Here is a 26,781-nt window from a genome sequence, read left to right on the forward strand (position 1 = left end):
CGTCTATGGGGGGTTTATGAGGGTATCTAACTACTCGTACTAGGCAGAAGGCGCCCTTAACTTTTAAGGGCCTTGGGTTCGGGTCGCCAAAGCCACTTATTAATTACTTACTACCTACTCGTACTAGAGAGTAGGGAGTAATCGCTGTTGCTCGCTCACTGGGCCGGGCGTATGGGCCGCTGGGGGGTCGTTCTAGCGGCGCCTAGACAGCCTAGCCGGAAGAGGTTCGTCGCTTAGAGTTTATACATGAAAAGTACCGCTTTCCACGCTGCTCTTCCCCCGCTACCTCAATCACCCAAGGCTTCGATCAATGATAACGATCGAGATAGTGCATTATGCATACAAGTGATTGCCACGAACTCAAGATAAGCACCACCGCCTATTAAGTCATGTACCGAGTCGTCCTGCAAATCCCGTCTGCTTTACAATCCCGCCCGGACCTTCGGATCAACCACTCAGGTAGCCAGCATGCTCGTCTCGGCTCTTCTGGAACCCATTGGCGCCTTGTTTATACGTCTATACGCTGCAAGTCCCTGTTGTTCCGCGTAGGGAAGGTGAAAACAACACAGCCCCGGGCATTTTATTAACTGGTGTCCAATGCAGCTGCTGCTGCGAATGGACCTCGGCGTTGATCTCCATCGAGCAGTCTCCCGTCGGTCAAGTCGAATGTATCTTGACAATGAAGAGATCCCGCGTGAGATGTGCCGCCGCCGATGTCCCCTGCCGAACGCAGCCTAACTAGTAGCCGCTGAGGCTCGGCCTATGACCAGTAGCTGTATTCTATCCCGGGCCCAGACCTGCTCCAAGGATGAGTGCGACAGGGTTATTAGTTGCAGAGGTGGGTGGATGAGCATGTCTTCTACACTAGAATATCTCAAATGAGAATTTGTTCATGATATTGGGTCAACTCTTGCGAGGCATCGAACATAATTATGATAATCTTTACCCCGAACAATGTGACAAGGGGTATATGTATATCAACGCCCTGCACACTCTAACGGGGCTGAAAATGTGGTGGAGAATGGTTCAGTGGCACTGTTCCCTACCTGGGAATGTGTTGACGGCATACACCCAGCACACAGATGGCTCTTCTGAGAAGACTAAAAATTCCTGACCTTCCTCCAACTCGATTATTTGAATTCAGCGGCCTTCTCTTCGCTAACGATTTCCCAATATCTGGCTGCGCTCTTGACCCGAAACATCTTGCCAAACTTGATCATGATGAAGAAGGCCGAAGATGCTGCCATACCGACGAAGGCAGCAGAAATGAAGCAGTTTTGGTAGCCCAAGTTCGTCAACCACGGCGTGATCCTGTGTGCTTGTCAGCGAGATATATAAGAAACGTATGGTGGACTTGACAACTTACCCGTAGCTAATGGCGAAAGACATGGTGTTGCGAACGATGATGACGGTCACCAGCGCATCTCCACTGATGTCGTGGTAGCTGTCAATGAGATAGTTGACGCTAAGTGTAACTCCGAACGTGGTGGTGCATGCGAGTGTGCCGAGAGCAAATATGAGGCCGAACCAATGGATGCCATGTGCAGCGCCAACGCCCCAAAGGATCAAAGACGCAGGCACGACAATCACACACAGAAGGAATGGCCATAGGCGGTGTTCAGCTTCCATGATACCGTTGTTGCGACGCGCGAGCTTGATTGTCAACCAATCGCTCAGTTTGCCAGACAGCAGGGAGCCCACGACGACACCAATAGTACATGACAGATAACTGAGGCCAACCATTGATGCCGAGAAATTGTATGGATCGCCGCTCAAGATGATGGAGGCGGTGGCGTTGAGGACGTTGAACCAGATCAGGTAGGAACCATAGGAAAACCCGGCATAGAAGATGACGGGCCAACCAAGATATTTCAGGCTTCGAATGGCCCGGGCAATCATGCTCTTTCCGGGAGTTGGATTCCATAGCGCAAGTTTCTGTGTAAAGGTCTTTGGGGGAGCGAAGACCTCTCCGTCCTCAGACAACGAGGGAACAGCGTTGGAGTTGGTAGAATTCGGGTTCTTCTCAGCATCGGCTGCCTCAGTCGACTCAGGTGGAGGCGTGTCCACCTCGGAGACGATTCCAGATGTTTTCCGGTTGTAGTTTGTCTCTTCCATGAAGAAGAACAGGAAGACAAACACGACCCCCAGGAAAATGGAAGCCCAGTAGAACGGCCATCTCCAACCCTGATATTCGGCGATGAAGCCGCAGATGACGGGAGTGAAATAGTTACTGCCTGCGAGTGTAAAGGCATACACACCCATCCACGTTCCTCGCTGGTGAGTGAAGTACTGCAGATCATGGGTCAGTATGTATAATAAAGACCACAGACTGAGGTGTCGGGAGGCACCACTTACAATATCGGTGACGGAGATCTCGGGAAGAGCCTCGATGGGAGCAATGAAGAAACCCATGAGAATGCACCTTGCTATCCATTCACCATTGCTTTTCACATAGCCACTTCCAAAATCAGTGCCTCGCCCGAGGACATACCATGGGTCCGCTCTTACCTCCACATGCTTGTACCCTGAGCCGGATGTCAGCTTAATTTTCTCCTCTCTTAGCATTTTTCAGACTTACGATACCACCAAGAATGGAGATGAGGTAGGCAGGACGTTTGCCGTACCTTAGAGCAAAGGGCTGCCAAAACAAGAGACCCTGAAAAGCTCATGTCAGTCGAGTTTCACACGCCAATGCATACACCACTCACCCAACCGAGGAAGAGAAACATATCTGATTGATATAGTCAGTAAGTAAGATACCTTGCAAGAGAATCTTGACTTACAGCCGGTCCCTTCGTTGAGCGTGGCCACAGAGACGCCGCTCTTCTCAGACAGCGGGACAAGCACTGAGTAGACAGTGGAAACAGCTACGCCTGTGAACCATGTGTAGAGATTCGAACAAATGCTGGACATCATCTTTCTTCGGGGGGACCAATTAAGAGGGTCATTGGGATCTTTGGAAGGAGTTGGCACAAGAATGATATCTTGTTGGGCTCCCTGCGCGTGTCGAGTGTGCATGGTATGGTCCAAGTCGACCAGATGAACCGTGCCGCTGTAGAATCAATGTTAGCACTCGACATCAACCCTTATACGTCGACCGGGCCATTCAACACCAGCAGCCGTGGTCGACGAGCATACGTACGGCACGTTCCCCGACATATCCCCTGTAGCAACCATGTTTGGGTGGGCGAGAAAGAACGCTGTGAGCAGAAATATCTTGATTGACTTGGAAAATAGAATGCCGGCGGCACGGACTGGATCAAGATACTTATACTTCTGGCATTGTGATACCGTTTCTCGGCATCCTTGGTTCAATGACAAACTCACGCCATGTTCGACAACCACGAGCCTGGTACCTGGTCCGCGCGGTCGCCTGCTCCTCGGCGCGAGACAAAATGCAAGATCCAAGCCACGGACTTGATAAGGGTGTCTCGCCCAGGGGAATAATTCCTCCCCGCCGCTGCGACCCCTTTGAGATTGTGTACAGCTATCGTGCTCCCTCTGTTTGGAGTATTCAGTCGTCCTGGGGTTCTGGGCCAGAGTACGCCGTATAGCCGGAAACAGTATAGCCTTATCGCGCGTAAAAAGCCGCGATTCGATGGATAGCTGGGTTTTATTGCTGGGAGTTTGGGTGTTGGTGCTGGTGGCGTCTCCGGCTCATCAACACCATTTCCGCCAAGGTTCGACAGCCTTCGAACGGGGCTAAAGGTCAGCGGAAATCCCTTCGATTCGTCGCTTTCAGAGTCCTATCTGTCTTTCAGAACGATGATCTCCGCGTTCAAAGAGATACTGCTGCATTGGCAACCTCCCGGATTGGGAGGTCTGTTGACTGCAAACACATCCTCCAGCATTCGGAAACACCAACCAGATCTCAGCACTGCCATCGTTATTACAAACCAAGACCCAACTTGAGCGATACAACAGGGCTCGGTGTGAAGCAATTGTGTAATAATGGAATAGCTACAACAGGAGGCGATCGACTTGTGGCTCTTTGTTGTAACCCACCCGGGCAATCAGCAACGTGCTTCTCGTATCGTGCTATTGGATTATCGATATATTGATATACCGATACAGTCCCTCATCTGTCCGTAGACATATGCTTCACCAGAATTCTCTGTAAAGCAACACTCTACCTCGCAATTGTTGCTGCTCTACACTTCAGTTCGAGCACGCTTGCACACTTTCCCTCAAGATGGTTGCCCGGCCACTACCCATCATTCAGCCAAAAGCTGTACCTCTCGGAACTCCGGAATTCGAAGAGAAACGAGCAGCACTGCTCCGAACGCTCGAGGAGTCGATTCCTCGAGAGTACTATCTACCGCAAGAGATCTTCGACAAGAAGCCTACGGATGTCTCCACGATTCCAAGCACATGTGGACTTTTAAGCTCCGAGGAGATTCAAATCACCGAACAATACGATGCCGTCAGTCTCGCTGAAGCGATTGCCACTCGCAAGTTCACAGCCGTGGCTGTTGCAAAGGCCTTTTGCAAACGTGCTGCTATCGCACATCAATTGACGTGCTGTCTGACTCAATTCTTCGAACCAGAGGCCCTGGAAAGAGCGGCCCAGCTCGACGAATACCTCGAGAAGAACGGAAAAACCATCGGCCCGCTCCATGGTGTCCCTGTCAGCATCAAGGAGCACATGCCAACGGCTGGACACTACTCGTCTGCTGGCGAGTTTTCTACGCTTGTCAAGGATGACAAAGATGCGCTCCTGATTCAAATCGTCCGCGAGGCCGGTGCTGTGTTTTATTGCAAGACCAACCAACCTCAGGGCATTATGCATCTCGAAACCACCTCGTTCTACGGGCGTACTCTGAACCCCTACAACATCAACCTCTCGTGTGGTGGCTCTACCGGAGGAGAAGCGGCCTTAATAGCCTTGAAAGGCTCAGTACTGGGGATTGGTACCGACATCGGTGGCAGCATCCGTGGTCCGTCAGCCTTCTGTGGCATATATGGATTCAAACCCACATCCTACACCCTGCCAATGACCGGCATGCTGCACGCACCATTCCCGGCCGAACTCAACATTCTGTGCTCGATTGGCCCCATGTGCCGCACCATGAGAGACATGGAGTTCTTCACAAACGTCATCCTTGATGCGAAGCCGTACTTGGAGGATCCAAGATTGATCCCCATCCCATGGACTGGTCTCAAGACCGAGGTACCCAAGAAGTTGAAGATCGGAATCATCTCCCACGACGGCTTCATTGACCCTCAGCCCCCGGTCAAGAGAGCTGTCGCATGGGCCAAAGAACAGCTTTCTGATCCCAAGTATGCAGATCTTTTTGAGATCAAGGACTTCACACCGTACGATGCTGCTGGTGCCTGGTCTAAAATCAGACGCATGTACTGGCCAGATGCCGCCGCGGGAATCAGGGAGGCCATCGCATGCACGGGAGAGCCGGAACTGTCACTCAGTTCGTGGATTTACAAAGACGCCGAGCCTGAAGGCATGCAGACCGCCACGGCCGTCAGCTATATGCGGCATGAAAGGGACAACTACCGCATGGCCTTCGCAAAGGCCTGGAACAAACAAGATGTCGATGTTGTTATCGGGCCATGCTTTGTAGGCCCCGCCTCGATGCATGACACTGCATTCTACTGGACCTACACCTCGCTGTATAACTTTGTCGACTACCCTGGCGTGGTGTTCCCTACGCCGATCAAGGCCGAGGCTGGCGAGCAATATGCGTCCGACTACAAACCTCTCAGTGACGCATGTCAGCATGTCAAGCAGCTTTGGGAAGAAGGGAACTTTGAGGGCGCGCCGATCAATCTCCAGATCAACGCACGGAAATATCATGACAATCAACTGTTTGGTGCTTTGACGTTGTTGAAGGATGCTCTGCAGTTGCCGTAGGGCACTCTTTAAGTTCTTAGTGTAGGTAGAGATCTAACAATGACTTGTTTGTTCTGAAAGCACAACTTTTGCAGGCGCCGATAGGGGGACCTCGTCTGAGTTCGTGTCCCAATACTCGTACTCGTTAGAACCAACACGGTGAACACGAGGCTGAGAAACCTCCGTACTGCAGCCTCGTTTTCGCAGCCCCTCGGGCAGTTGGCCATGTCATTGGCGGAATGATCAACACCGCAAACAACGATCAATGCCCGTCCATGAACCAACAGTTTTTGTTGCTCCCATACTAGGTGGGCTCCTCGTTCTTTTTTACAATCTGACAAAGTCTCGTATACTCTTTCTGAACTACGAAGTCCTTAATACGGTCTTCCTCATAAGCAGCCTTCCTCTATGCGCCCGTCTCTACGGCTTCTCGCCTCACCAGCCGCCACCGCCACCCCTCGACCTCGAACGAAGAAACCCCCACCGCTCTCTTTCGACCACTTTATCCAGCGTCAACGTGTTCTTGGGCTATGGCGCACGATCCTTCGCAAGCTATACAAAATACCACAGGACCGACGCGCGGAGCCGGTGTCGTATGCCCGCGGTGAATTCGAGCGCAACAAACATGTCAAAGACATTTCGCAGATTCGGTACCTGATCTCGACGGGTAAGGCCGAGTTTGACGGAATGCAACGGTACATCGATGAGCTGGCCTCGAGGAGATGAAGGTGGCGAAACAACGCAGGTGCTTGAGACTCGAGTATTCTTTGCTTCTGCCGAGTCGCTCCACTGATTTGCACCTCTTGAGATGATGGACTGCGCTTTCATATGAAGAGAGTTCTCATCTGAAGAATCCGCCCGAGACTTTGAATGGCAAAGCACAAGAAACCCGCCAGTGTGGGATTCGCCGAGCTATTGTGAAATATGTCACTCCAACATTCTTTCATGAAAACGAATGTCAGTCTTTAAACGGTCGATTACTCTTCCAAAGGGTTGGGGGTTCAGGTCTGCATTATCACCGCGAAGCCACGGCCAGTCACTCCGATTGTCCGGTTCCCGCCAGTGTTGGAGTTGAAGCTAGTAGCACCTGCGAAGCAAGGCATCAATCGGAATGAACGAACCGAAGTGCAATGCAGCGATGCTTCAATTTAGTTGAGCTTGACAGAGGTACCTCGAGTTTACCATTACAGCATTCTCCACGAGGCGCACGAAACCTTCCACCACCAGCACCTCCCACAAGATCGAGGCTAACGCTCAGACGTACCGAAGGACCTGGTGTAACTTTGACACAAGGAATGCGAACGACTCGCGGCCGTTGTATCGAAGTCGGTTCGGATGTGGTCATTAAGTCGAGGCCATCTTCCATCCTTGAGGTTACAGAGAACGTGGCCATCAAATGGTTGATCTATCTACATCTGGCGGAAATAAGAGGGCAACATCAGGATAGCAATAGAGTAGTGATATCATTTCTGACGAGATTTGCAGTGACCGCGCTTCAACCTGTGAACTTTTTGTACATACACATCCACTGGCCCTGCACCAGCTCCTAGGGCGACGTCCCGTGGGTTTCTTGTCTTGCGTTCCAGACTACTCAAAACCTCCTCCATGCATCTCTGGTCCTCGTCGCCCACATGCCAGGGCCCCATCCATCAAGCACAACCTCGTCCTTGACGCTCCTACTCCAAATATTCCAGCTCGACTTCTTCTTCTGCTCTGTCTGCTCAGGCGCAATCTGCTGTTTGAGACTGTCCTTGCCCTCGTCGAGGAACCTCTCCGTCGACTGCTTGACATCTTGCACACCGGCTCTTGCATCTGCGCTTGCTTTTTCGATGCGGTCTCTCCAGGCTCTGTCCTCCTCGTCTCGTGCCTCGAGCTCCCGGAGCCACTTCTCTCTCTTCTCCGCAGTCTTCTTCTCGTCCAGCGCGGCCTCAAAGGCCTTGCGCTTGAGCCGCTCGTCCTTGTAAAAGTAGCTTCCGGCCACCAGAGCCAGCAGCGTGAAGCCCTGCGCGTAGATACGCGCCCGGAACATGCGGTTCGTCTGGTGATGGTCGCCGGCCCGGATCGACTTGGTCGCCATGTACAGAGCGTAACATGTCGCCGCGCAACCGATGGGGATTAGAGGCTCTTGTCGGAGTTTCCGAGAGAACTTCTGGAAGCGGGACTCTTCGAAGAATTCGTTGTCGAAGCTGCTGGGTATGGTCGTCTCCGAGAGAGGAGAAGGCTCGGTAGCGTTTGGATTCGACATTTTTTGGGTTGTCTATGGGCAATCGAGGATGTAGAAGTTACAACAACGCTTGACCAAGGGTGTGATCAAGTACTACTCTGCTGGCGATAACTGATTGCTCCACGGAGTCAGGAAATTGACCAGGCGCTGCGGGTTCGCAGTTCTAGATTCGTCGTCAGAGTCGTGACGTCGATATGCAGGCCTGCTTGGGGGTCGGAAATGGTTCAAAAGGCTCGTAATGTCTCGAACGCCTTTTAGTGCTTCCCCTTTTTGGTGGAAGTGCTCGAGCACTATTCTTTGAGAGAAAAGAAGCGCCGTGATTGAGCTTCGCGATGATAGAGAGTGGTTCGATGGTACAAGTATTTCTTCCAGCGCCGCCGTAGATGGAGCCCCCTCGTTCGCCGAAGAGTAGGACAAGGCTGCGCTAAGTACAAGTACGCGAAATGACCCTCAGCTTCGCTAGCCTCGTCGCATCTGTGTCTTTGAACCCGGCCTGGCCCTCAGAACCTGCAGTCGACTTCATAGACGTCCTCTCTTAGGACACGCCTGCTACGTCGGGCGATAAAATCCGTAGGATACCCTGTGAGTTCTTGGTCCTGATAGGCTGTGATAGCGAAGGTACAGCAGTATTTCCGTTGCTGCCCCTCGCCTGGCGGTGTGTGCGGGTGCGGAGAGCTCGAGAATTAAATTTTGTCGACGGAGTCATTCTGCAAATGCTCCCAACATTGCCTCAGTCTCTCGGTGCCCAAACCCCGTTACCTAGTTGTCGAGAACCAGAGCGCTGCCTTGGCTCGTCCAGCATGGCCGTCGCAGACTCACCAGTCAACGGGACAACAACTCCCACTCCATCCACTCCGAGAAGAAATTCAGGTTTCGCCTTGACCGAGTACACCGCAGCTCCCACTCCCCCTTCTGAACGAGCAGACACTCCAGCCTACAATGTTCCACCTGACTTCCTTCTTCCCAGCGGCTATCCTGACTACCTCCGACTCATTCTAACGTCCCGTGTCTACGATGTCGTGTCCGAAAGCCCCCTAACACACGCCGTCAACATCTCCAATCGCCTAGAATGCAAGGTCCTCCTGAAACGAGAGGATCTGTTGCCAGTCTTCTCTTTCAAGCTGCGTGGTGCATACAATAAGATGGCACATCTTCCGCCAGAGGTCAGCTGGAAAGGTGTCATTGCTTGCTCTGCTGGTAACCACGCGCAAGGTGTTGCCTTTTCCGCAAGGCACCTTAAAATCCCAGCCACTATCGTGATGCCTTCTGGAACTCCCGCGATCAAACACATGAACGTTAGCAGAATGGGCGGGAGTGTAGTGTTACATGGCTCAGACTTTGACTCTGCCAAACAACACTGTCACGACCTGGAAAAGCAATATGGCTTGACCAACATACCACCATTTGATGATCCTTATGTCATTGCCGGACAGGGCACCATAGGAATGGAGCTGCTGAGGCAAACATCGCTGCAAAAGCTACAGGCTATCTTCTGTGGTGTTGGTGGTGGTGGTTTGATCGCAGGCATTGGGGTTTATGTCAAACGGATAGCACCCCACGTCAAGATCATTGGGGTCGAAGCAACCGAAGCCAATGCCATGGTTGAATCGCTCAAGCAAGGTCAACGGGTGATGCTGAAAGACGTGGGCATCTTTGCGGATGGCGCGGCTGTCAAGGTCGTGGGTGAGGAAACCTTCAGAATATGTCAAGAAGTGGTCGACGAAGTTGTGCAAGTCAGTACCGATGAGATATGTGCCGCTATCAAAGATGTCTTCGAGGACACGAGGTCTGTTCTAGAGCCGGCCGGTGCACTGTCACTGGCTGGTCTGAAGAAATGGGTCTCTCAGAACCCTTCTGCAGATGCCAGCAGAGAGTTGGTGGCAGTGGCCAGTGGTGCGAACATGAACTTTGACAGGCTGAGATTTGTTGCGGAGCGTGCTGCTCTAGGTGAGCAGAAAGAGGCTTTACTGACTGTCAGTATTCCCGAAAGGGCAGGCTCATTTGCACAGTTGGTCGAAGCGGTATTGCCTCAAGCAGTGACGGAATTCGGCTACCGACTTTCATCTCAAGATGAAGCACACGTTTTAATGGGTATCTCAGTGTCGTCCGCAGGGGCGAGAGCGAAGGAGTTGGATTCTCTCTTCGCTCGGCTCTCGGCAGAAGGTATGACCGCCAGAGACATATCGGATGATGAGCTGGCCAAAACCCACATTCGGTATCTTGTTGGTGGACGAACCGATGTCAAAGATGAAAGACTGTATATGTTTGAGTTTCCAGAGCGGCCGGGTGCCCTATTCAAATTTCTCCGGACCATGCGACCTGGTCAAAACATCAGCTTGTTCCACTACAGGAACTACGGTGGCGATGTTGCTAAGATTCTTGCCGGCATCCAGTGTCCAGAGTCAGAGAAGGGCGAACTTGAGGGTTTCCTGAAAGACATAGGATATCCTTTCACCGAGTGTACAGACAGTCCTATCTACAAGATGTTCCTGCGCAGTTGAACTCTTGGGCTTCGATGGTAACGGCGGAAAGACAAAAGGATATGCACATAGTGATGATACCCGTATGATGTTAATGAGAGTAAAAGCAAGGTGTGCGGTATTTCCTACTCTTCGTTCCCATAGATCTTATGCTCGACACCGTGAAAGACGGCGCACGTGACCGCGAAATATATATTCCTTCGAATGTTTTCTTTATTTCCCACACAATCACGTCTATATGACACCTTTTACTTCACGTTACAGGTAACGTGAGGTGTCGACGGTGTCACAGCCACCTGCTCCGATCAAACCAAACTATTATGCAGCTTAGGCATGGAACTAAGCACCGCTCTCGACGATGTAGGAAACCGGGATAATGTGCCATTGAGTAAGACTCAATTAACTTCTTCACCATCCAATCAGCCACCTGGATCACAGCAGGATGAAGCACGAACGATCCATGTACCATCCGCCCCAGAGAGGCTCGTACCAGTTCTAGCGGATATGCCATTCGCGCAGGGTGAAAATGCTAAAACTTACTTTACGCGCCCGAACAGGTACTTCGGTCCAGCTTCAACCTGGAAATCATGGACAGAGGAGGAGAGGACGATAACAGAAAGCATAGATGCTATGCACTGCCGAGATCTGGGAATACACCTAGTCAATTCTTTCGCCCTCAAACGGAAAGCGTCAGTCGCGATACTGTCTGGGAGGGGACGCAAGCGACGACGAACGACGGAAGGAAAAGACCGAGCGAACCCCGCAGGGTCTATGGACAACGATGCGGACACAGCTTCAGCACATGAAGATGCGAATACAACGGTGTTCTCTATGCCGAAGTGTTGGACTGCTTGGCCCCTGCCTCCCGACAAGGTGCCCAGAGAGGAATTTCTTCCAATGACGGCACTTGATATGGCATTTCGGTCTGAAGTTGACACGAGACCCAGCACAAATCTCGAACAATGTCTAATCTCAAATGCCACAAAAATCGCGCGAGACCGATGGGAGACACGCCAATGGGACAACACGTCCTCAGAACTAAAGACTGATACCAAAGCCCACACACCAAAAGCTGGATCAGAATTCGAAGGTAACAATGCGACAACGGAAAATGACGGCTCGGAAGGTGATGGACATGACATGGAAGAAGAGCAGTCATCTTCAGAGGATGCTCAGTTTCCCATGTTCTCCTCCCGAGCATTTTCAGCATCAAACTCGCCCGAACCTAAATGGCGTGGTCTTCAGACCGAACGCAATGCCGATCAGACATTGTTTAATGATAAGCCTGTTCCCATAGCCGATGATGACAAGGCCGCGCAGTACTTCCTTCCTAGTGCGAGACATGTCTTGTCTAAGCTTGATGATTTACTTCTTGGTCTACACAAAGCTCGGTATCCTTATGCATCGAAGCCGTACAGGAAGAGCAGCGTTAAAATTTTGAGTACATCAGAGGAAAGAGCTAAGAGCACGGGTCTCGGCAGAAGCAGCTCTCGATCTACGTTCCACAGGAGTCGTTCTGGAAAACCATCCCCAGCGGCAAGAGATTCGTCCAACTTTTCTTCCATGTCCCAGTTGTCAGCAGGAAAGACAAGACCACTCGCGGAGCTTGGCTTACGCGACTGGAGTGACGTGGTGGGCATGGCGTCGCTTACTGGCTGGGATCCTGCCGTGGTTGAAAGGGCAAGTGAGCGTTGTGGCCGCTTATTCGGAGAAAATATGCTGTTCCGTGTCTTCCACGAAGGGGAAGCCAAAGAAGTCGAGAAATCACATTCCATCGCCCATCTTGCCGTAGACAGTGAGGTCTCCGAAGAAGCAAACGAAGAAGCATTTGGAGCATCGCATACTTGTCCGCACGAGTCATGCCCCAGGCACAGTGTCCCGTTTCGGAAGACTGCGCATCTACAACAGCATCTGGAAGAAGTCCATGTTGCAAGTGGAGGAAACCGGAGTCGATCTCGGTCGAGAATGTCAGCATCGAGAGGCACAAGTGTCGATTTTAGTGACGTCGACGTCGACATGCTCGCACATCCCGACGTTATAATATGCCCAGTTGCAGGATGTAAACGTGGCCAAAAGCCATTCCCGACGGGCAGAAGGCTCTACGAGCATATTAAGAGAATCCACCCCGAGGTTGATGTGAAGACGGTCAAACAAATGGAAAGCAGGAGACGCGGGGAACGAAGAGGGAGATGGTCCAAAGAGAAAATCCGTCAACGAAGCTTGAGCCAAAGGAGGGCGGCGAGTCCTGAAGACATTGGAAAGCAAAGTCCTCTGGAGCTAGACGAGGATGACGACGACGACGACGACTAAGGCACCGAGGACCAACTTCGCATATCTAAGAAGGCCATGACTTGACTGAGTGATAGCGTCTCCGATGGCGACTCGACCGACACAGAGTCAACGCACAACGTTTCCCGCGTCATACTAGGAAGGATCTCAAAGGCTTCGTCTTCTCGCATTGTGCTGATGGCGCTTCTCTACTGCGAATCCCATGAGATTGAGGTTGAACTTTGCTACGCCTTCAATACCCCGTATTAGGTAATCAAGCAGTGCTATGACGCTTGGGAAGTTGCATTAGTCAGAGCCTTCGACCACCGTCTCTCTGCCGTTGTGTTACTGTACCACATACATACGCGCCCTCCTGAGCGAACACCATTGGTAGTCTTGAAGGATGCAATATTGATAGGTCGTACTCCTCGGCAATCGAATATAAGCCGTGGACGAGCAACTGAGTTCGCCGCAAGATCATCATCCCGTGCAGACTCGGCCTGTCTCACTAGTCACCTCTGCGAAAACCGATCTTCGTGCACTGTCTGCCTACCCACTTGAGGCAGCAATGGCTGCCTCGAATTCGAGAGTGTTTGTGGAGGTCAGAGGTGGAGCGGCTGGACTCAAGCAGATGCGCAAGGGCACAAAATCGTGTCTCGAATGTATGTGGCTTCTTGTTCATCAGTCTACCGTTGATGGTGGCCTTTTCTCGCTCCCGGACTCGTTATTCTTACTTACTAACTATAAAAAGGTCGCCGTCGCAAGATTAAATGCAACTATCCAGAGCAATCCCAGGGGGATTCGTCCTTGACAACCCCGTCTGACCAAGGCTCTGCCTCTGAATCTGGCACGGGACTGGTGTGCAATGAATGTAAAAGTCATGGTCGACAATGTAGAGTGCAGGGATTCGTCGCTTCTGATGCCACTCCGGCTGCAAACGTGGATTCTGGAAACAAGCATCAACCATCACGGCGACCATCAGCGCGAATTTACAAACGTCGAAGAGAGATTGATGATCTCACCTCCGGAGAAGAACAGCATCAGTCATCAAGGAAAAACAGGTCACGAATGGATATTCAGGTCAGCCGAATGGATTCAGTGGTTGAGAGACTTGCAAGAGAGCATGATGTTCCATCGAAACCCAATTCTACTCTGGAATTGCTCGGTCTCCCCAACGTCGATAACTCTCACGTACATACGAACTCTTCACGGATTCCTGCGGAAGATGAGGCTAGGAAAACGAGTCCTCTTCTGACCCAGCTTTTCAACAATGAAATGGTGAGTGTTTGACCCTTGACCCTTGACCCTCCTTCGAGCAAAACGTTGCATCTCCAACATTAGAGACTTACACCTTTTTGTAGCTTGCACAACACTGCATATCTCCAGCGATAATTACCGAGAAAGTTCAGGTCTTGACATTCTCTGATGCGACTTCCGACATCAACGCTGCTACAGATGCGGAAAAGTTACGTTCTACGATATCTTCGGAGCCATATCTGTTGAAGGTGCTCGATATCTCGATACATTGGTGGGTTGCCTGGCGTGACCAGAGTTTCGCTCTCCACGAGGTATTCTTCAATCCTAAAGGCGCTTCGGCTTCAAGCGACACGTCGTCCGAGAGTGGCACTCAGTCAAACGGCGAATCCCCTGGTAGTACGACGAGCTGGCCACATAAAGAAATCAAGCCGGTCTCACTACGCGATTTCGTCCAGACTAAATTGGCCGAAAACAACGCTGTGTCCATTGGAACGGCTTTGCTTTGTATTGCCATGTCGCTGCGAGATTTACGACCTGGTGTGGATGATGTGGAGCTCAATATTTCCACTGCGCCGACTGAAGTCACCGAGCGCATTGTGCTCGCCGTTGACACAGTTCTCTTGTCTCCATCTGCGGACCCTGTGTACAAGAGAGATCCTGGCTTACTGCTGTTATACATGATGCGAGCCAAAATCTACGCCGAGGCGAATCAGCTGCGAAAGTCTTGGCTCTCAATACGCAAGGCAATTGAAGTTGCAAGAGAGAGTGGGTTCACCAATGCCTTACCCTTCCAAGAAGATGGCGAAGTTCCGTTCCTAGACGAGGTTCATGTCTCTAGCATTCTACACCGTCAGCGATGGATCGGCTCAATCCTTGAGTTGGATCGACTAATGAGCTTGGTCCTTGGTTTCCCTCATGCTCAAGACGACAAATTCTCAGACCATCTCGCTCTTGCTGTCCTCCGCGGCCATATTGTCACAGCCGCTGGGGAGAGTAATCTGAGCGTACCGGTGGAACTCAAAATGCGTGCGTTCAGGAGAGTGGTCGCCGTTATCGCAGGTCGTGCGAATGATCGCAATGCATGTACTGAACCTGATGATGTGAAGTATCACACAACAATGTGCATTCAGTCGACTCTTGATGAAGCTGCTGCCGCAATGCCCACGCCTTGGTGGGATGTTGATTCCCACCTGAACTATACGGATCCATATGTGGCGTATCAACATCTCATGGCGCAGATGTGGTTCTGGCAGGTACAGGCGTTTCTGCACTTACCTTACATGTTGAAACCTCTTCCGAATGGTTTGACCCAACCTTATGAAGATACTCTAAACACTTCCGACTCTTCGATTGATCCGTACCAGCCAAGTCGCCTGCTTTGCCTTCAGGCCTGCCGGGGAATGCTTCGAATCTTCTATCTGATGCGCTGTGACCCGTCTCTGGCGGTATATATTTGTCCTTGTGAGGATTTTCAGGGAGTTTTCTGCGCCTGTATACTCACGGTGATGGTTCTTTTCCGTTTATCACACTGTCCATCCTCACAAGGATCAGCAAACCTCGTGATGGACAACCTCCAGGAAGATCTTGATCTCATCGAACAGATCAAAGATATCTTTCGCTTTAGGGCAACACACCTCAATGGCGGCATTGGCAAGCAAGGATTCAAAGTCCTGGATGAATTAGGAGGATTCCTGGAGGATTTTCTTGCTGGTATTGTACCCCAGACAAGAGTGGTCGTTCTACCCTACTTCGGTGCGATCCGCCTTGAGATGAAGCCGCTCTCCGATGTGCCTCTTGCGAAGACTCCGGTCTTTGATCACGAGAATGACACAGAAAATCAGGTCAATAACTTCATGTCTCCAGATATTCCTGAATTGAACGGCTCATCGCGAGAGCGGTCGTCGACAGCATCCCAACTCCTGCTGGGGGCTGATTGGGAGAGTTTTGAGGATCCAAACTTTCAATTTAATTTGCCAAATGCTGAGTTCGAGTGGGATCAATTCTTGTTCGGAGATGAGTTGAACCAAACATGGGATCTCAGTATTCCCGAATGGACACTCGACGACAATGCTTACCAATTCACATGATCTGTCCAAAGGAAGTTATTCTGGAAGACAAAACAATGGTCCCATCAACATTGATGTCTCAGTTCTACGAATGGCAATCTCACGAACCCAATCATCGCAAGGGGAGGAGACGCCAGGTTTTGACGACTAATAGTTCTGATCATGCCTCGATGAGTGGACGACATGTGCTGCCACCCATGTTGTTGGTTTTCTGCTGCCGGGATCGGACACTGCACATTAGATATAATGCCTGACCATAGTCCAGACTGCCCGTATGATCCAAGACAGCTGTACTAGCATCCTGCTCATCGACTCTCAGGTTCGCACCTTGTCTCTGAACCCACTCGACTGTTTCAACCATTTTTGGAAGTCCTGCATCTCCGGAAACTTGTTTTTGAACTCGTTTGGGTCTCCACCAAAGCCCTCCTCCTTGAACCAATTGAACATGACACCTAGCTGTTCGTGGAGGACGAACTTGATCAGGCGACCGACAAAGGGGTATGCCACAGGCATATCTATCCCGACCTCTCGTTTGAAAATATCATTGGCTTGCCGCAGAGTTAGCTCATCTGTGGCCAAGCTAAGGCTTTTTCCGGTGTACAAATCTGGATGCTTGAAAATGTCTGCGGCGAGAACTCCAATATCCTTGGAAGACACAAGTTGTAACTTGGTGCTTGGTTCATTCAACCTCCACATAGCCGTGAACGCTCGACCAAGGAAATCAGGGGTCAAATTGTCCATGAAGGCAACTGGTCGAATTATGGTCCATTCCATCTGATTTTCGGAGCGCTGGCATACTGCCTTCAGGTGGTTCTCAATATTGAATTTGGAGGCAAAGTGCTTGACTGCTGTCGGGTCGCAATCCGATCGTTCAGGCCCGCCTCGATCAACGGAAGTATACACGAAGTGACGGACACCATGTGCTGCAGCAGTGTCGATAAGAGCTTTCCCTTGCTGTTCCTCTATCGTTGGCCGAATGGGTACCTGGACACTGAAGACGCCATAGAAGGGATCTTTGCAAGATCGAAAGATCGGGTTGCAATCATCCAAATCGCCTTGAAGAACGCTGACGTTGGGCTTCTGAGCGAGTGCCTGGGCTTTTGCGCTCTTCGCGTTGCGAGTAAGCGCAACGAGGTGAAAGGGTGGATTTGGCGGAGAGTCCAGCAAAGCCGACAGGAGGGCACCACCCTGTTTTCCCGTTGCTCCTGTGATCAGTATACGCTTGAGTGACATCTTTGGAACCTTTTCGATCAGAATGATAACGGCAGAATTCGAATGCCATTTTCACATCATTGGAAAATGTTTCGAGTCTTTTATAGCAACCCCCTTTTGGATTTTCCATCTTCAGATTGGAACGATACAGGGACGTCATGCAGCCTTCAGTTTCGTCCGAGTGCATCATGTGGACATGGCCTCGAAGACGAATTACACCCTGCGCATCCTGTGAGCGTCATTTAGACAGTCGTCGAAAGACGGACAAGGTTCCACATAGAGATCAGTGACCATGACATTTCGTCCGTTCTCATATATGGGAATAGGTCGATTGATCCGCTATTGATGGATTATGTAATGCGTGTCGGCGGATTTGCTGCCGAGCTCCGTGTCCATTCGCTCCAAAACTTTTTGTGCAGGCGTCGCGACACTACAAGCAACTGACCACGAGGATGCGTCTCTATGTCCTACAGTAACCCTCTCCGCGCAGCTCAGCGCTGCTGGCACGTTTGTCAAAGTTGCCGACAGCAACTTCAGGCTGGCAATGTCTCTCGCCGTTCTCCGATCCCACTCTCGAAAAGATGGATCACTAGAAATCATATGCGCAAGATCCAGGAAGCCGAGGAGGAATGGCGGACAAGAGCACAGGACATCAAGGCGGGCAGGATGCAGTCGCTCTTCAAGACGCTTGAGGAGCGAGGCTACATCAACCAGACCGTCGGGTACGGACCAAAGTGAATCGCATGCCTAGTTGCAATAGCCTGACTGTTTGCGAATAGGTCAAAGGAAGAACTGGACGAGCTGATGATCCACCGCCGAGTTGGTGTCTATGCCGGGATAGACCCTACTGCCCCCTCTATGCACGTTGGGCACATGGTTGTCTTCATGGTTCTGGGGTGGTTTTATATTCATGGCTACGATACGCATTTTGTGGTACGCATTGCAACAAGCCCCTCAAACTATGGAGGATTTGCTGACCACCTGTGCCGTAGTTGGGCGGATTCACGTCGTCAATAGGAGACCCTACCGGGCGAACCACCGGCCGAGAAGCACAGTCGGCGCCGACACGCAAAGCCAACATTGCGGCCATGCATGCCCAACTGAAACGGCTTGGTGCTTCGATCGAGAGGCACGCTGAACGGAAAGGCTTTCAGAAAGAGTGGGCGTGGCGAAGGTCACTGGACAACAATTCCATTTGGTGGAATGCACTATCCGCTAGAGACTATCTCGCAATATTAGGTCGCAACGTGCGCCTGGGACCTATGTTGGGAAGAGATACGTATGTCGATTCACAATCATTGATTTGAGCAGGGCCAAAACTGACTTGTGAATTAGTGTCAAGACTCGACTGGAAAAAGGAGATGGAATGTCGTACGCCGAGTTCAGCTATCCTCTGGTTCAAGCTTGGGACTGGTGGCATCTCTTCCAGAAAGGAGTGCAGATCCAGGTTGGTGGTGGGGATCAGTTTGGCAATATTCTTGCCGGGGCGGACGCCGTCAAGCAGATTGCGAAGGACTCGCACGAATACCAGACAGCACTACGCAACACAAAGATCCTTGATCAGAAAAACAATATTGACGTTACCTCTGAACCGCTGGGGATCACCGTGCCACTTCTGACGACCTCATCTGGCGAGAAGTTTGGAAAAAGTGCTGGGAATGCTATCTGGCTAGACCCTGATATGACACCGATTTTTGATCTCTATCAGGCAAGCACTTTCTTCTCGCCTGACTTGTGTATGCAACCTCTAACATTCGTTGCAGTTCTTTCTTCGCTCCAGCGACGCGGACGTTGAACGATATCTCAAGCTCTTCACATTTTTGCCATTACCAGAGATCCGGCAGATCATGGAAGAGCATCAGAAAGACGCCTCGAAGCGTGTAGCCCAGCACACGCTCGCCCGAGAGTTTGTCGAGTTGATATACGGCACTGAAAGTGCCGAAGAAGCCGAACAGCAGCACCGACAGCTTTTCAAGAAGACGCTGACAATCAGTGACATCACATCAAGTGCTACGGATGCTAAAGCCACCAGTGCAGCTAATGGCGCAGCAAGAACCGCTCCGAATGCAAACTTTATGCACCCGTCTCTGAATAAGCATGCTCAACCGATGAGGATGGAAGACAATACGTCAACGAGGGTCAAGTTACCCAGGAGTCTTGTAGTTGACAAGCCGCTGGGTCAGATCATGTTCGCAGCGGGCTTGGTATCTTCTAAAGCCGAAGGCCACAGATTGATCATGGCCGGAGGAGCCTACGTCGGCGCATTGCCAGGGTCGATGAGCAAGATGGATGATAACTTGAGTTTCGCTCCAGCACGGACCAATACAGCTCAGGAAGCATCCAATTATATCATCGACGAAAAGCTGCTCATCTTACGGGTAGGGAAATGGAAGATGAAAATCGTCGACATCATTTCCGACGAGGAATATGAGCAGGCCGGATTGACCTGTGCTGCATGGGAGGCGATGAAGGCCGCTGAAGCAGCGGCTCAGGCCGAAGCTGGAGACAAGGAAACGCCACAAGAGCATAGATAGTCCTGTCTCTTCTCAGCCTTTGTATGAAATTGTACCAACATGCGTAGAACAATCACGACATTCACCTCCTGAACGCGTTGAAGGTAGCGGGCAAGGCTAGCATCCTACGGAGAAGCAAGGCTATGTCGGTACCTGGTACCTGTAATGGGTATGGCGTTTGAAATGACAGTAAAAGACACGCTGCGCCAGCCGCAGACTGGAGTATTTTAGGGTACGAATGATGCGCAGTACCCCAGTAGGGAAGCCACTCAATCTACGCGTGGAAGTCGCGCTAGTGACCCAGTACGCGATTGGCATCATTTATTTCACACCCTGCGTTTCTGTGCAGACATGCTACTTAACTCGTCTGTGATCCTTGTGTGCCGTTAAGGGCGTCTCGTGAAGAGGCAACTCGACAGCCGCCATGCCTCCCAAAAAGACGCCTTCGGGCCTGGTGTCAACACCATCACTGAAAAAGTCACAGTCCTCTGGCCAGAAGACGCTGCTTGGTTTCTTCCAACGCACACCTTCCACAGGCTCATCCCCTGCCCTTCCCTCTCGCCAGTCTACTGCAACCCCTGGCCCACCGAAGGGACGGGAGAGATCTGCGGCAGCGAACTCGACGTCGTCATTGACCCCGGTGCCCAGTAGCGATGGGCCGGAGCCGGAGACTGAGGACAGTAAGGGCGATGTGCAGGCGAGTTCGCCTCCTTCCAAAGGTCTGCCGTCGCCAGTCTCAGCTGACGAAGGGCAGACTAATGGAGTAGGTGATTCGAATGCAAGAGGCACGCCGTCGCGCAGGGTAACAACGCGTACCGTCCCTCGGACCGAGACATTCAGCTAACTTCGTTTAGGCCAAGAAGACCATCAACTATATCGAGTCCGATAGTGAAGGTACTGATGGCGATGATGTTTTCAAACCTAAACCTGCGATTCGTTCGAGACCTGCGAAGCGAAGAAGGCTGTCAGATAGTGCCGACGAGGACGTCTATCAGCAGGAGAATGAGGAGGTGCAAAGTGATGACGATGGTAAGTTTGTTATATGTATGGTCACACCTCCGCTGACCGTACCAGATATGGACAATTTCATAGTCCCCGACGACTCTGAAGATGAGGTCCGTCGACCCGTCAAACGCAAAAGACCCTCGAAGCCGGTTTCACGAAAGACCTCTTCACACTTTACACCCGCTGAGGATGAAGTGGACGAGCAGGTGGATGTCGAGGTCGACTTTGATGCGGATATGGATCTTGCAGAAGGGTCTACAGCTCAGAAATGGACTTATGACCCGGAGAACCCACAGCCTCTACAACTGAGACCGAATAATATCCCTTCGAAGAAACCGGGTAAACAGAAGGCTCATTTGACAGAACCAGAAAAACGACACGCTTGGCTGGAGGATATCCGGGATATGGACAGGAACCCTCCCGGTCATCCTGACTACGATCCTCGAACATTGTACATCCCACCAATGGCGTGGACAAATTTCTCACCGTTTGAAAAGCAGTACTGGGAGATCAAGCAGAAGTTCTGGGACACTATTGTCTTCTTCAAGAAGGGAAAGTTCTATGAACTCTACGAAAATGATGCCACTATAGGCCATCAGTTGTTTGATCTGAAGCTGACTGACCGCGTCAACATGCGCATGGTGGGCGTTCCAGAATCGAGCTTAGGGCTGTGGGCGAACCAGTTCGTAGCAAAAGGCTTCAAGATTGCACGAGTCGATCAACAAGAAAGCAAGTTAGCAAAGGATATGCGGGAACGGGCCGAAAAGGACGCAAGCGAGGACGCGATGACTGGCTTCGGCGGCAGAAGAGGTGCGTCTAAAGGGAACAAATCCGGCGGTGCGGCGAGTAAGAAGGATGACAAGGTCATCAAGAGAGAGCTGGCTTGTGTACTCACCGCAGGCACTCTGGTCGATGGCACTATGCTGCAGGACGACATGGCAACCTATTGTGTTGCAATTAAAGAGTCGGAAGTCGACAGCTTGCCTTCGTTCGGTGTGGCGTTCGTGGATACGGCCACGGGCCACTTTCACATCGCAGAATGGGTTGACGATGCGGACCTGACTAGATTCGAGACTTTTGTTGCTCAAACACGACCTCAAGAACTTCTGCTGGAGAAGGGTGGCGTTAGCACGAAAACGCTACGTATTCTCAAGAACAACACCGGGCTGACCACGATATGGAACTACCTGAAACCAGGCAAAGAGTTCTGGGAAAGTCATATCACCGCCAAAGAAATCGAAGCCTGTGATTACTTTCCAATGGACTGGCCGGAGGTTCTTCAACAGGCCAGAGAGAAAGAACTGCTCATGTCTGCTCTTGGTGCCTTGATTCAGTACTTGAGGACTCTCAAGATTGAACGAGAACTCGTCACTCTGGGCAATTTCACCTGGTACGACCCTATTCGAAAGGCAGGCAGTCTTGTACTGGATGGCCAGACATTGATCAACCTGGAAGTCTTCGCCAACTCTCACGATGGAGGTCCTGAAGGTACACTGTTCCAGCTCCTGAATAGATGCATCACTCCCTTCGGCAAGCGAATGTTCAAGCAGTGGGTGTGCCATCCTTTGATGGACACGAAGAAAATCAATGCTCGTCTGGACGCTGTTGATTCTCTAAACGCTGATACCAAGGTGCGCGACCGCTTTACTTCGCAGATGTCCAAGATGCCTGATCTTGAACGATTGATCTCTCGTGTCCATGCCGGGGCATGCAGAGTCCAAGATTTCGTCAGTGTCCTCGAGGGATTCGAGCAGATTGACCACACCATGTCTTTACTGAGAGATGGATCAGGCAAGCAACAAGATGCGGATGGTGTCATTGGTCAGCTTATAGCTGCCATGCCAGACCTTGAATCGCGATTGAAATACTGGACAGACGCTTTCGATCGCGCAAAGGCCAAGGAAACAGGCATTCTAGTGCCTGAGCGCGGCTTCGAGGAAGATTTTGACAATTCGCAAGACTTGATCGAGGAGATCCAAGAAGAATTTAATGTGCTCCTCCGAAAGTGGCGGAAAGAACTGGGGTCTTCTGCTATTTGCTACCGTGACAACGGCAAAGAAATCATGCAACTGGAAGTTCCCACAAAAGTCAAAGGCATCCCCAAAAACTGGGATCAAATGTCTGCTACACAAGCAGTGAAGCGATACTACTTTCCAGAGCTGCGGGCTCTTGTTCGGAAACTCGAAGAAGCCCGGGAAACTCACGCACAGATTTCCAAGGAGGTCACTCGCCGTTTCCAAGCTCGCTTCGACGAGAACTATGAAATCTGGCTGGCTGCAGTCAAGGTTATCGCTCAGCTTGACTGTCTGATCTCGTTAGCAAAGGCAAGTGCAAGCCTGGGCTATCCAAGTTGCCGACCCGAATTCGTCGACGACGATGATAGCACGCCTTCAACTTTGGAACTTGTCGAGCTTCGTCATCCATGTCTCCTAGCCAAGGTTGACGATTTTATTCCCAACGACATTGTGCTAGGCGGGGAGAATGCCAACATTAGCCTGCTGACTGGAGCAAATGCAGCAGGCAAATCTACGGTGCTCAGAATGACCTGCATAGCAGTCATCATGGCTCAGGTTGGCTGTTACCTTCCGTGTCAGTCTGCACGGCTCACTCCATTCGACCGGATCATGTCTCGCCTGGGTGCGCAAGATCATATTTTCGCCGCCCAGTCGACGTTTTTCGTCGAGCTCGCTGAAACGAAGAAGATTCTCTCTGAAGCGTCTCCTCGCAGCTTGGTCATTCTCGACGAGCTTGGCCGTGGCACATCCTCGCATGACGGTGTTTCTGTGGCCCAGGCTGTGCTTCACCATCTGGCTTCGCACGTCGGGTGTTTGGGCTTCTTTGCGACTCACTACCATTCACTCTCTGCGGAGTTTAAGGGACATCCCCAGATTATTCCACAGCGGATGAGTATCTTGGTCGATGACGAGAACAGACGCGTTACATTCTTGTACAAACTCGAATCAGGCACTGCAGAAGGCAGCTTCGGAATGCATTGTGCAAGTATGTGTGGCATTGCTCCTGGCATCGTCGATAGAGCAGAGGAGGCGGCCAAGGAGTGGGAGTACACTAGTCTCATGGCCCGGCGATTGAAGGGCGCAGATAATGAGGTTGGTACCGAAGGTGATGGCGGCCAAAGCAAGGAAAGAGAAGTCCCATTAGGATTGTTGAGTGATTTGGCTTGGATACTGGATGAGGAACGCGGTCGCGAAATCCATGAACGCGGAATCGACGCCCTTGTCAAGTGTATTGAAGCCTTGTGAGTATGAAGGAGTTGATTTGGTTTGACTTGATTTGATGGGCCTGTTTTCTTTACCGCAAACAAACAAAGATCGTGACTGAAGTGTTTCTGGTGTTGATGGGCGTGGAAGTGGCATACTTTTGAAGATTGTTGTATTAAAATACGAGCGCTTGGTGAAGGATATGATCTTTGTCATGTCAAATATTGTTGCGCGTGTCCGTCAATCGGCGGTGCCGTGTATGGTTGTTTGCTAAGACGTCTATGGCGAGGAGGATATGGGACATAGCAAGACACAGCCGAGTCTGAAATGGGATTCTTCTTTTGGTTTTTCAGATTTGACATGATTCGTTTATTGATGTGCCAGTAACCAGCACTACGTACGGGTCCATGCGTTGTGAACACAACGTGATATGGAGTTTACCTGCAGGGCAAACAAGACGGGGGTGTAGGAGTCTTAGTTGATCAATATTAGTGCGCGTGTCCGGAAGATATCTCGATACATGCAAGCAAGCAAGCAAGCAAGGCGGTAGGTAGGTAGGTAGGTAGGTAGGTAGGTAGGTAGGTAGGTAGGTAGGTAGGTAGGTATATGTGGTGGTGGTCCACGTAGTCTCGTATTGGGAAGGAAGGTAGGGACGGATTCGGGTAGAACGTACAGTGTGGCACAGCACAGGAGCGAACCTTTACACAGCTGTGGTACTCAACCACGGTACCTTGGTAGATAGGTAGGTAGGTAGGTATCCTACGCAAGGGGGAGGAAAAGAATGGGCAGCTGGCAGGTAGGTAGCTGGTCGTATAATCTACGGTACCTTAAGGTACGTAGGTACCCTGGGTATCTGACAGAACGGACATGACGGCAGCTGGTATTGATTTGCCTGCGGTATATTTCTACGCAGGCGTGCAACGACGGAAGAACGAGAAGGACAGGGGAGCGTAGAAGGGGGAGTTCGAAGACACTAATAAGAGCAGAGAAGAGAGTGGAGAGCGACAAACATGTCGAGAATCAACTCTTGCTCAGTTCGACGACTCATCGAGTAAGGGGGATTAGGTTTACCTAGACAGACGGTCATGTCTTCACGCCATCATGAACCTATCTAATGTCATTTTCGCTCAATCGCGCGTCCAATTCTCTTGTTCGATGCCGCCAACGGTGTGTGGTACCATGATTGAAATGTCCAAGGAGAGTGGAAGTCTGCCACGTAAAGGTAGACACAACTCGATATGTCATGATTACCGGAACAGGGGCCACCTTGATTGTGACTTTCAGACCTCAGAGTGAACAACTCAAGCGGTTTCGGTATTGACTTCTTCGGCCACGTCGGCTTCTTTGCGACCGTCTTCGCCTTCGTCTTCGCCTTCATCTTCGTCGCTATTCTCCTCTTCCTGATCGACTGTCGACGCGCCATCGCCAACAGCAACATTCTCGTCGCCGGCTTCAAGGTTCGGAGTGACGGTTTTCTTGCCGTTGAGAACATCGTTGGCCAAGGCAGCATCAGCAACGAGTTTCTCCTTTGTGGCTTTGTCTTTGGCGTCGGCGTCGGCATCGGCATCGGCATCGTCAACTTCAGCATCAGCGTCGTCGGATCCTTTGGCGTCTGCAGCAGCGGCTTTCTTGGATGCAGCGGCGTTCTTGCGTGGAGTTGCCTTCTTGGCCTTTGCGGGAGCTGCTGTGACTTCTCCGTCACCCTCAGCATCCGCGGCAGCAGCGGCCTTCTTTCTCACGGGAGTCTTGCGAGGTTTCTTGGCTGGCTTCTCATCCTTGTCATCACCATCAGCGTCGGCACCAGCACCACCGTTGGCAGCAGCTTCGGCCTCCTTCTCAGCCTTGGTCTTACGAACGCGCTTCTTTCCTGCAGCTGGAGTCTCGGGGGTTTTGGGAGTAGCCGCGACAGCTGGTTCTTCTGCTCACGAATATGTCAGTTGATCGGTTGAGAATAATTCAGGAACACATTCCAACTGTGAAAAATGAGGACGAGGAGGTTCAAAAAGGAAGAAAGTCAGTCTTACCGTCGTTGTTCTCGACTTTAGGAGTAGTGGCTGGAAGAGCAAGCTCGTCAGCCTCGTCGCCGCCTTCTGCATCATCCTTGACGTGAGTTGGGGTCTTCGAGGTCTTCGGGGTCTTCTTGGTAGAAGCCGGAGTAGCATTGGCGTCCTTTGGCTTGCGTGGAGTTCTTGCCTTCGGAGTGGATGGCTCGCCATTAGCACCACCAGAACCTTTCTCCTTCTTGGGAAGTGAGAGCTTCTTTCTGACCTCGCTCCAGCGTGCAGCGGCCGAAGTACCGTTGGCAACGCCGAGGGTCACGGCCATGTTGGCATAGTCGATCTGGAGGACAGTGTCAGTGGAAAAACACTTCTGGCACGTGGCTCATTGTGGTGTGCAAACTGCAAGTGTTGAGGACCCAGCTTGGTAGCCGGAAGAGGCCTTCCACTTACTTGGATATCGCCACTTTTGACATTCTGAAGCGCAGCGATGAGGATTTCCGTCTCACGCTGGGTCAAGACCGGCGCTGGCTTCTTGGTAGCCTCAGACATTGTGTCGATGTGTTGATGCGAAGAGCTTCGGTCGATTTGGGCTATGTGCGAGATCGAGTGTTGCAGTGTGTTGTAAGTGTGATGCAGAGGTGTGATGAGGCGGATGAACAGATGGCGAAGGTAGGGAAGGGATTAAATAGT

General features: G+C 51.3%; 11 protein-coding genes across 11 annotated transcripts; 7 read left to right on the forward strand and 4 right to left on the reverse strand.

Annotated features, from left to right (window-relative positions):
- Window positions 1-1,130: 1,130 nt before the first annotated feature.
- Window positions 1,131-3,177, reverse strand: PV08_05018 (uncharacterized protein; the record flags this gene model as incomplete). The annotated part of the gene is made up of 7 exons (XM_016379362.1): window positions 1,131-1,311; window positions 1,367-2,289; window positions 2,356-2,474; window positions 2,575-2,656; window positions 2,709-2,731; window positions 2,784-3,052; window positions 3,143-3,177. The coding sequence occupies 7 exons, from the start codon at window positions 3,175-3,177 to the stop codon at window positions 1,131-1,133; spliced, it is 1,632 nt and encodes a 543-aa protein (XP_016238039.1).
- Window positions 3,178-4,192: 1,015 nt separating this feature from the next.
- PV08_05019 (uncharacterized protein) lies at window positions 4,193-5,869 on the forward strand (the record flags this gene model as incomplete). The annotated part of the gene is made up of 1 exon (XM_016379363.1): window positions 4,193-5,869. One exon carries the CDS (start codon window positions 4,193-4,195, stop codon window positions 5,867-5,869), a length of 1,677 nt encoding a protein of 558 aa, XP_016238040.1.
- Window positions 5,870-6,256: 387 nt separating this feature from the next.
- On the forward strand, window positions 6,257-6,574 carry PV08_05020 (uncharacterized protein; the record flags this gene model as incomplete). Its single annotated transcript, XM_016379364.1, has 1 exon — window positions 6,257-6,574. The coding sequence occupies one exon, from the start codon at window positions 6,257-6,259 to the stop codon at window positions 6,572-6,574; it is 318 nt and encodes a 105-aa protein (XP_016238041.1).
- An 865-nt stretch (window positions 6,575-7,439) lies between these two features.
- On the reverse strand, window positions 7,440-8,093 carry PV08_05021 (uncharacterized protein; the record flags this gene model as incomplete). The annotated part of the gene is made up of 1 exon (XM_016379365.1): window positions 7,440-8,093. The coding sequence occupies one exon, from the start codon at window positions 8,091-8,093 to the stop codon at window positions 7,440-7,442; it is 654 nt and encodes a 217-aa protein (XP_016238042.1).
- A 779-nt stretch (window positions 8,094-8,872) lies between these two features.
- Window positions 8,873-10,573, forward strand: PV08_05022 (threonine ammonia-lyase, biosynthetic; the record flags this gene model as incomplete). The annotated part of the gene is made up of 1 exon (XM_016379366.1): window positions 8,873-10,573. The coding sequence occupies one exon, from the start codon at window positions 8,873-8,875 to the stop codon at window positions 10,571-10,573; it is 1,701 nt and encodes a 566-aa protein (XP_016238043.1).
- A 312-nt stretch (window positions 10,574-10,885) lies between these two features.
- Window positions 10,886-12,862, forward strand: PV08_05023 (uncharacterized protein; the record flags this gene model as incomplete). The annotated part of the gene is made up of 1 exon (XM_016379367.1): window positions 10,886-12,862. One exon carries the CDS (start codon window positions 10,886-10,888, stop codon window positions 12,860-12,862), a length of 1,977 nt encoding a protein of 658 aa, XP_016238044.1.
- Window positions 12,863-13,388: 526 nt separating this feature from the next.
- Window positions 13,389-16,164, forward strand: PV08_05024 (uncharacterized protein; the record flags this gene model as incomplete). The annotated part of the gene is made up of 3 exons (XM_016379368.1): window positions 13,389-13,482; window positions 13,572-14,098; window positions 14,182-16,164. The coding sequence occupies 3 exons, from the start codon at window positions 13,389-13,391 to the stop codon at window positions 16,162-16,164; spliced, it is 2,604 nt and encodes an 867-aa protein (XP_016238045.1).
- A 294-nt stretch (window positions 16,165-16,458) lies between these two features.
- PV08_05025 (uncharacterized protein) lies at window positions 16,459-17,376 on the reverse strand (the record flags this gene model as incomplete). The annotated part of the gene is made up of 1 exon (XM_016379369.1): window positions 16,459-17,376. The coding sequence occupies one exon, from the start codon at window positions 17,374-17,376 to the stop codon at window positions 16,459-16,461; it is 918 nt and encodes a 305-aa protein (XP_016238046.1).
- Window positions 17,377-17,955: 579 nt separating this feature from the next.
- Window positions 17,956-19,889, forward strand: PV08_05026 (tyrosine-tRNA ligase; the record flags this gene model as incomplete). The annotated part of the gene is made up of 5 exons (XM_016379370.1): window positions 17,956-18,077; window positions 18,135-18,288; window positions 18,348-18,634; window positions 18,691-19,089; window positions 19,136-19,889. 5 exons carry the CDS (start codon window positions 17,956-17,958, stop codon window positions 19,887-19,889), a joined length of 1,716 nt encoding a protein of 571 aa, XP_016238047.1.
- Window positions 19,890-20,292: 403 nt separating this feature from the next.
- On the forward strand, window positions 20,293-24,133 carry PV08_05027 (uncharacterized protein; the record flags this gene model as incomplete). Its single annotated transcript, XM_016379371.1, has 3 exons — window positions 20,293-20,670; window positions 20,723-20,897; window positions 20,943-24,133. 3 exons carry the CDS (start codon window positions 20,293-20,295, stop codon window positions 24,131-24,133), a joined length of 3,744 nt encoding a protein of 1,247 aa, XP_016238048.1.
- A 1,259-nt stretch (window positions 24,134-25,392) lies between these two features.
- On the reverse strand, window positions 25,393-26,640 carry PV08_05028 (uncharacterized protein; the record flags this gene model as incomplete). Its single annotated transcript, XM_016379372.1, has 3 exons — window positions 25,393-26,009; window positions 26,116-26,431; window positions 26,542-26,640. The coding sequence occupies 3 exons, from the start codon at window positions 26,638-26,640 to the stop codon at window positions 25,393-25,395; spliced, it is 1,032 nt and encodes a 343-aa protein (XP_016238049.1).
- Window positions 26,641-26,781: the final 141 nt, after the last annotated feature.

The sequence above is a fragment of the Exophiala spinifera genome, assembly GCF_000836115.1.
Source record: "Exophiala spinifera strain CBS 89968 unplaced genomic scaffold supercont1.3, whole genome shotgun sequence".
Taxonomy (NCBI): Eukaryota; Fungi; Ascomycota; class Eurotiomycetes; order Chaetothyriales; family Herpotrichiellaceae; genus Exophiala; species Exophiala spinifera.